The 8,975-nt window shown below is 36.9% G+C and overlaps 1 protein-coding gene across 1 annotated transcript; it reads left to right on the forward strand.

Annotated features, from left to right (window-relative positions):
* Positions 1 to 1,479: 1,479 nt before the first annotated feature.
* Positions 1,480 to 8,554, forward strand: LOC115710065 (uncharacterized). Its single transcript, XM_061111519.1, has 11 exons — positions 1,480 to 4,150; positions 4,276 to 4,515; positions 4,752 to 4,881; positions 5,496 to 5,648; positions 5,792 to 6,030; positions 6,153 to 6,222; positions 6,611 to 6,817; positions 7,197 to 7,432; positions 7,533 to 7,611; positions 7,700 to 7,840; positions 7,937 to 8,554. The coding sequence occupies exons 1-11, from the start codon at positions 1,680 to 1,682 to the stop codon at positions 8,150 to 8,152; spliced, it is 4,182 nt and encodes a 1,393-aa protein (XP_060967502.1). The 5' UTR covers positions 1,480 to 1,679; the 3' UTR covers positions 8,153 to 8,554.
* The last annotated feature ends 421 nt before the right edge of the window (positions 8,555 to 8,975 follow it).

Here is an 8,975-nt window from a genome sequence, read left to right on the forward strand (position 1 = left end):
CAAAATTCTCATAACAATTGTTAGGCTACTTTTTAGCCTAGCTTTCAGGTGTTAATTTAAGTTGTTTTTGAGCCGTTCGTGATGCTTTAGGACAAAATTATGCTTGTTCTTTATGTTTTAAGGCTTCGTATAGTTGTAAAAATTCGAGGCTTCAAAAGGGTGATAAAAGACCAAGGCAAGTGAATACAAATCAAAAAAGCAACATTTGATTCACCAGCGGCGGATTTATTCACGGCCGCGGCCGAAATGTTACAGAATGGGGGGTTTTTACCTAGCCCAGTCGCCGCGGCAAAGCCAAAGCTGGCCGCAGCCAAAGCTGGCCGCAGCCAAAGCAGCAGCCTAGCCGCGACGAATTTATTTACGGTCGCGACGAGGACTTAGCAGATAGACTCGCCGCGGCAAGGTTCCGTACAAGTCGAGGCCAATTTCGTCTTTTCTCGATTCTTTGGAGTCTGGAACTGAGATTATAAAAAGAAAACTACGAGAAACAGAAAATAGGAGCGAATTTTAGACCTAAAAAGCAGTCAAGAGCGGCATAAGGAGCAGAGTGGCGGCCCAGATTTATTCTACCATCAGTTTCTTTCTTCTCCTTTTATTTCTTTTATGTTAAATTCTATTTAGTGCTATCATGGATATGAATATGAACTAAATTTCCAATCTAGAGATATGATAATTGTTAGATGACGTTATTTTGATTCAGTTAATGTAATTATTAGTTTTCCTCCTTGATTGTGTGATTTGTTCTTATTTGCTTTAATTACATATTTTAGACTGGCTATCTTAAATGTGACTTATGATCCTAATGTGAAATTTGATAAGTGAATATTAGGAATGCTTTAATAGGACAAACATAAATTGATGTAAAATGAGAGTATTTACATAGCTTATGTGATTTGTAGATTTTGTTCTTAACGCAAGTTGTATGTTATTTTACTGTAGAGATGCGAGTAGATGATATATGATTTAAGATCTTAATGATCTGAGAAGAGTTAGGGTTAAATTGATAATCTATCATCTCCAATAGGGAGAGAATTAATAATTAACATTAGCAATTGAGAATGAACTAACCGGATTCGTATTCCTAACCACTCGTCTACAATTTATTACACTCGTTACTATTATTTTCCTGTTTCTTGAATTTCTAGTCATTTAATTCTTGAATCTTTCTAATCGATTTGCCAAATAAAAACGAAAATCTAATTTTGTGGTACTTGATAACAATTCCCTGTGGATCATACTCACTTGTGTGAGTTTAAAACTATAAACGATTATGTACACTTGCGTAATTGTTTATAAATTTCGTAACAACAATCCGCATAAAAACTACCGTAACAATTCAAATCGTAAATTAAAAAAAAATTATAAAATAATATATAAAATAATTTTTCAATAAAATCCACCACCAATGAAAAAGAAAATTACAAAATTGGGTTTTTTGAGCCACGTCACCAAGTTTAAACTTGAGGATTTCGTGGTTTAACTTTAAAACCCCTTTTTCTCTTCATCTACTTCTCTTTCTTTCCTCTCTTCTCTCCAGAAAATACTCTACTCTGCTTCTCACTCTGTTTACTTACCTAAGCTCTCATTCTCTCAACCAATCACTGCTCGACACGTCATTCTCAGCTTCAGTCCAGGGTTTCTCTTCTTCTTCTTCTTTGAATTTCGATTCTCGCCGGAAAATGCCGCCAGCCGCGGTGGATGTCCGGTCACCGATTGCCTCTCCTCCACCGACTATGCAAAACCCTAGCTCTTCTTTCCCCCAATCCACACAGACTGAATCGCCTTTCAATTTCCGGACAGCTTTTGGTGATGGAGGCGGCGATCGTGAAATGGAGGTGCCGCCGCAGCCGTCGGGGAGGTCTCGACCGAGGCTTGTGAAGGTGAGGAGGCAGGTTGGAGCTCAGCATGCGAGGTCGAGGATTGGTTCGAGTGAGGTTGGGCTGGGTTTTAATCCGTTTTGTTCGTCGAATGGGGATAGTGCTTCCAGTAAGGAGAATGGAAGTGTAGGGTTTGGTTTTGATAGTATTCGGAGTGGTCTAAGCGAGGGTTTGGGTTCTGTGGAGGGACATAGACAGTTAAGCTCTGATGAGTCTGGGAAGTCGAATATTGGCAATGGAATGGGTTTTGTGTTTGGGGCCAAGGAAAATGATACCACAAGGGATTTTCTCGGGGAAAAGGAGCAAGCTTTTAGAAATGGGAGAGAAGTTGTTTCTGATGGTACGGAGATAAAGAAAACAGAGTCTGAACCAGTAAGCGGAAAGTTTGGGGGTTTTGAATTTGGCAATAATTGGAATGGGTTAGGTTTGAATTCTAATATGGAAAAAACAGAATATGGTGATTTTGCTAAGAATTTGAACTCTGATGTAAATGGAAAGATGAAACCTGAGACTGGAGCAGAGTGTTCAAAGGATAGCAATGTGGGTTTTGTGTTTGGAGCCAGTCTTAATGGGTTGAGCTCAAATTTGAATTTGAAAGTAGGAGAGGACAGAAAATCTAGTTCGGAGTTTGTGTTTGGTGCTAGTTGGTGTACTTCTGAATCGAATTCGAGTTCGGAGAAGAGAGATTCCGGTGATATCGAAAAAGAAGTTCCCAGCAAAGTTAATACTAATGAGAGTTCGAATTTGTATAAAAATTTAGGTGCTTTTGTATTTGGAAGTAGCAATAGGAAAAGTTCTGGCTTGACTGAGACTTTAGGGAATTTCCATGGCAATGTTGAAAGTGATAAGTGTAAATGTCGACATGAAAATAGTGATAACATTGCTAATATTTCTGATGAGATGAGGAAGTTGAATATTGATGCTTCTGTAAATGTTCCTGGGACTATGAAAGCTGAAGATTCGAATTCGAAACCGTTTTTCAATGTTGGGACAGCTTCCAAGTCAAGAAGATTTGTAAAGGTTTCTAGACCAAGTAGCAAAGGTACTTTTTGCTCTAGTAGACATGTAGAAACTAATTATTGTGGTAAGAGTTTTGAAGGTCCTTCTGTTGATGTGGAAGTCACCAATGGGAGTAGCTCAAAGACAAATGATGCAACATCAGGTATATCTAATTCTGAGCCATTTACTTTTCAAGCGGGATTTGTTGAGAATGATAATGTTGGGCAGTTTCATAAGAGTGAATCAATTGATAATATAGAAGCAAATGTAGGTTCCTCACAGTCTTCATTTTCGACTAATAATCTCGAGTCCCAACATAGTGTTTTTGAAGCACCTTCTGTTGGAGTAGAAAAGGACTATGTTAACAGTTCTACTACTACCAGTACTCAAGATGGATTGGGAGTGGGAGGGTCATCTATGGAGTTCAAAACTCCAGCATGTGATCCTTCATCCCTTAAGGATAGCTTATTTCCTAAAGTAGATAAGAAACCACAATTCATTGTAAAGAATAGGACAATCAAGGATAAAAGATTTAGGGATACAAAGCATAAGTCGAAAAAGCCTTCGGTTAATCAACGGCTTGGCCAAGATCATGCCTCTAAGCAAAGCAGTTCCCAAGAAATTCCAAACTCTCCTGAATGTTATTCCCCCATGGATTTCTCTCCCTATCAAGAAAGTACTATGCCTGATGAGCACTCAAGAGAAACTTCTGCAGCATCAAATGGGTCCTTCTACCAAGACAATAATTGTAAAACCTGTTCATCAGATGTACCTGTACCTGCTGATCTTGGAGTTGATCAGGAATCTATACAAGAAAAGGAAAATGTTGCATGTCATGATGGATCATCTCTTCAGAAGTGTCCATCAGTTTCTAAGGCTGAATTTTCCTGTCCCGATGCCCGAACAGAGCAAGCTGGCTGCCACAGTGGTGTTGGTTTGTCTTCGTTGGAATCTATAGCAAATTATAGATCAGACCCAGAGAATCAAGAAAACAGTTCTACAACACAGTTCTATTTTACTTCAGGTCTGGAAGATAAGGAGAGAAGTTTTATGTTTTCTGCAACACCCTCTGGGCAGGAGAGATTATCTGCAAAAAAGCATCGATTTAGAAGGAAGATTAGGAGTGGTGTTGGTCGTGATTCTTCTGCTGTTTCTTCAAGCTCAAATCAATCTTCGTCCAATGCAGCAGGCAAATTTGAAGCAAGTAAACAGGTCAACCAAGGGCATAGTGCCTCAGCTGAAATTCAAGAAACCTGTGAGAAATGGCGACTCAGGTGGACTTTCCTTAAGATTACTCTTTCATTTCCAACTATTTAATCTGTTGTGTTTTCTTGATGATTGTCTCTCTTTAGTGACCATTATTAAGCTATTTGCATTTTGAATATTTGGTTTTTATCAGGGGAAATCAATCTTACAAAGATGGGGATCTTGCAAAGGCCGAGGAGTTTTACACACAGGGGATTATTTCTGTACCTTCAAGTGAAAGATCAGGTTCCTGTCCTAAGCCACTTTTGCTCTGCTACAGCAATCGCGCGGCAGCTCGCATGTGTCTTCTAAGAATAAGGGAAGCAATAGGCGACTGCATGATGGCTCTTGCATTAGATCCCAACTTTCTCAAAGCTCAATTAAGAGCTGCAAAGTATGTTATCTAATTTTTATTACTTTTGTACAGGGGTTAAAAAGATAAATGAATAAACATCACATAAATCAAATTCGGGTGATTTTAAACATCAAATTAATAGTCATATTCTTCATCTAACATGCTAGTATGATTTTGAACATGTTAAATTTTGTATATATTTTTGCAAGTGTTGTTTCCATTTCCATCATAAGTCATTACATGTCTTTTAATATTGTTTTTTTTTCGAGTTACAGCTGTCATCTTGTGCTTGGGGAGATTGAAAATGCGTTACAATTCTTCAATCGGTGCTTGGATGTAGGGGCAGGTGTGTGTTTGGACCGGAGAATCATATTAGATGCAGCTGATGGTCAGCAGAAGGCTCAGGTCTGTCTTTACACTATTATTATCTTGTTAAAATGTTGATCTTATTATACTTAGAATTCAAACCAATTACCTGCTTGTTACATTCTGTCATATAAATTCTTTATTTATATAATTGCAGTTTCAGGATGGTACTGAATCTATTCTGCATCTCTTTGCCTTAATGTATCTATAATTTTTTGACATTGTGGTTGGGGGAGGGGGGCATTCAAACTTGGGTGGGACTGTGGGATTAACACAATTTAGAAGTTTAAACAGTTAATTACAGTGTTTGATTTACAAATGAGCTTTACATAACCAGAATAGATAATTTATTACTTCTGTTTTACAACAGAGATCTGAATCTGAATAATATATTAAATGAAGAACAACTACATAGATAATGGATACTATCAACTTATCTGATGAACAAATCTAAAGTACATAGAAATCATATTCATCATACCTATTCTAAAGTACAAATCTGATCAATAATTTGCTTTCAGCTAGTGCTATGTGGCTTTAAGTTTTGTATATTAAATTTGTGCAGTTTATTTGGGCGTGAAACAGATTAAATCCTTGTTAGTTCAGATATCACGGCTCTTATTTATCTATATGTTTATTTTTTTTTTTTGCAGAAAGTGGCCGATTGTATTGGTCAATCCACTAAACTTTTGGAACAGAAAAATCCCGATGCAGCTCTCAGTGCTTTGGAAATAATTTCTCAAGCCCTATCGATTAGTTTGTACTCAGAAAAGTTACTCAAAATGAAAGCCGAGGCTCTGATAGTGGTGTGTACTTCATTATTTTCCCTTCGAACTTTTTAGAGTTTTGTATCGTGAAATATGTCTATGGTGGATGCCTTCCTATCGGCAATTTTTTTTCTTTTTAGTTTTGTCTATCTGTTGGCTTATTTACTGTTGGCATCTTTCAGTTGAAGAGGCATGAGGAAGCAATTCAACTGTGTGAAAAGAGTTTATCTTTTGCCGAAAAGAATTTTTCTTCAGGAGTGTCATTGGTAGCAAATCTATATGGTTCTGTTGGTGAACATCATTCATTTGAGAGAATATGGCGATGGTGCTTGATATCTAAGTCTTACTTTTATTTGGGAAGGCTCGAGGCTGCTCTTCCTATACTTGATAAACTGAAGCAAATCGGATCTTTAGAGGACGAGTAAGTATTTTAAGTTTATATAAGCCATCAATTTATCATTTTTTCTAACAAGTAGAATAATAAAAAAGTTTATCTCTTTTATTGAAAAATTTCGATGTTGATTAATAATTTCAAATTTTTAGGTCTGCAAAAAAGGAGCTGGAGTCATCAACCCTGCTGGCAGCTACTATACGTGACCTTTTACACCAGAAGGTAACCTTTTTGTTTTGAAAAAATATTTTTCTATCGGATTTGAGATCTAATATTCATTGAGTTTACAAGTCGTAGCGGAGAATTTAGTCTAGTGCTGCTCACCTCTCAAGTAATTTATTTTTAAGATGATCTGAGTTCGATGATGGTTAGAATTTTTGGGGTCGAGTTTACTCAGCTAGGTCAAAGTTGCCTTCTCTTTATTCTAGGAAGTATGATATGTCAGTATGTTTGAGAGAGGGAAAAGCCGGAGGATTTTGTTATGTATGGATGTTTAGTTGGAGGGGTTATGTAAGGGAATGGATAGGGACGGGATTGATAACGCCAATTAAACTGCATTGTGTCCTAGGAGATGATAGAAAATTAATCATGTGTTCTTTGTATATAATAGAATGCAGGTAATGAAGCGTTTAAATCAGGAAAATATTCAGAAGCAGTGGAGCATTACACTATCGCCCTTTCTAGCAATGTTGAATCACGGCGATTTGCAGCTATCTGTTTTTGCAATCGTGCTGCAGCACACCAAGCTCTGGGTCAGATTGCTGATGCCATTGCTGACTGTAGTTTGGCCATAGCACTAGATGGAAATTATGCAAAGGTATGCCACATGACTTTATTAAAATCTTTATCCTATAGAAGATTCTTTTGTCAAAATCTTTAATGATTAGCTTTCCTTATTTTCCCCTTCACACTACATAATAACTGCAAATATTTAGTAAATGCCCGATCGTGGTGGCGGAACTTTCTCCTTGTTCAAATAGAATTATATTCTTTTTACACGATTAAAGAAACTTATTTAGTTGTTTCCTCTACCAGCAACTTTGGCCCGACACGAGATTCCTCAATATAATTTTGTGCTCAAGTATAATTTTCCATGGTTACAGGCAATTCGGTTTTTTTCATTTTTTTTTTAGATATGAATGTTTTGCTTTGCAGCTTTCTACTTTCCCAACTTTGCTTAATTTCACTTAACACAGGCAGTTTCTAGAAGAGCTACCTTACATGAAATGATTCGAGACTATAGCCAGGCAGCCACTGACCTCCAGAGACTCATCTCCATTCTCGAAAGCCAATCTTCCAACAAGACCAACGAGCATGGCTCGTCCGGTAGATCCACAGGCAATACAAAAGATTTAAGGCAAGCTCAAATGCATCTACAAATAATGGAGGAAGAATCTAAGAACGGAATCTCCTTGGACTTCTATCTCATTTTGTAAGTTTTTATTCTGCCGAAGCCTTCATTAGTTAGAATCAGATGATTACCTAAATTATATGTTGTATAATTTGAACTGATATCATAATTATAAATGCAGGGGTAGTAAACAAACCGATGCAAGTGCGGACATTAAGAAAGCATACCGTAAAGCAGCTCTGAAACATCACCCTGACAAGGTTTCAGCTTCTGTTCCCTTTTATTTTTAATTTAATTAGTCTTTTGCTTTAGTTACTGTTTGATCATTTTTCTCTTGGCGGGTTTCAGGCTGGCCAGTTCCTTGCAAGAAGTGATAGTGGAGACGAGGGGCGACTTTGGAAGGAAATCTCCCAGGAGATCCACAACGATGCTGACCGCCTTTTTAAAATGATTGGAGAGGCATATGCAGTACTTTCAGACCCTGCCAAGGTTTGTCTTCTGGGTGCAATATCCTACACCTGGCAACCGATATTTTCATCTAACCCACGTATGCTTTATCTTGATTCACCATTTTTCTGTTATCAGCGTTCCCAGTATGATACCGATGAGGAGATACGAAAAGCTTCAAAGGGAAGCAGCAGCAGCAGTAATGGAAGACATTCAGATGCTTGTAGTTCTGGAAGCAGTGGTTTCAGACATGAATTCCGTAGCTCACCATTTGGGAGAAGTTCATACAGACGCGATTTCAGGGATAACTGGAAGACTTATGGGAACTCATACTCATCATACTCTAGATGGTAACAAAACAGGAGAGACCAGAAACAAAATTCTTTTCCAACTTCCCAAAGGTTAGCCGAAAATCATTGGGAATCGAATCGACTGACCAATGGTGGTGTTGGAGTTGCACTTTTGGGATCGAATCTGGTTGGTATGGATTGGTCGGTCGGTGTCGGTCTGAAACGACAGTTATTCTTTACACAAAGTTGCAAATTTCATGTATATGATTGATTCAACCTCAAAAGCCAATATGCTAATTCTGACCAAAACTTGTCCATTCTTTTAGTATTCATCAATTTTGAAGGAAGAAAAGAAATGTTGAATTTTCTTTCTTTCATTTTTTCATGTATTCTTGCTGTTATTTATTTCAGCAGTAAGAAGGAAAGCTTTCTTGCCCAATTTCAATTATTCATTGAATCTCATAAAGTATTATATATATATATATATATATTTATATATTTTTTGGTTAGGAATGAAGATATTATGAGCACTTTCTTAGTTTGGTCAAAGGATCACATGGGTGTCCCAACCCAAGTATTGTGCTTCATTGGGCTGTTCATAGATACTGTTATTTCATGTACTTTTCTAGTGTGTTTACTTCAAATAATTTTTTTTTTTAAATATATATATAAATATATTTATATAAAGCATTTTTTTTAGGTAAGTGTCATTTTTGTTGCATCATGGAATTGGAAATTATAATTCAATTTGAATTTTGCCCATTTTCAAAATAATTTTGAATACTATTTTTGATATGGCAAATTATTCGATTTTTTGGAAAATAAATAAAATATTTAGTTATAAGAACAAATAAGTTTTTTAACTAGGACACATTATTTAAATAATT

Source organism: Cannabis sativa, chromosome 3 (genome assembly GCF_029168945.1).
Source record: "Cannabis sativa cultivar Pink pepper isolate KNU-18-1 chromosome 3, ASM2916894v1, whole genome shotgun sequence".
Lineage (NCBI taxonomy): Eukaryota > Viridiplantae > Streptophyta > Magnoliopsida > Rosales > Cannabaceae > Cannabis > Cannabis sativa.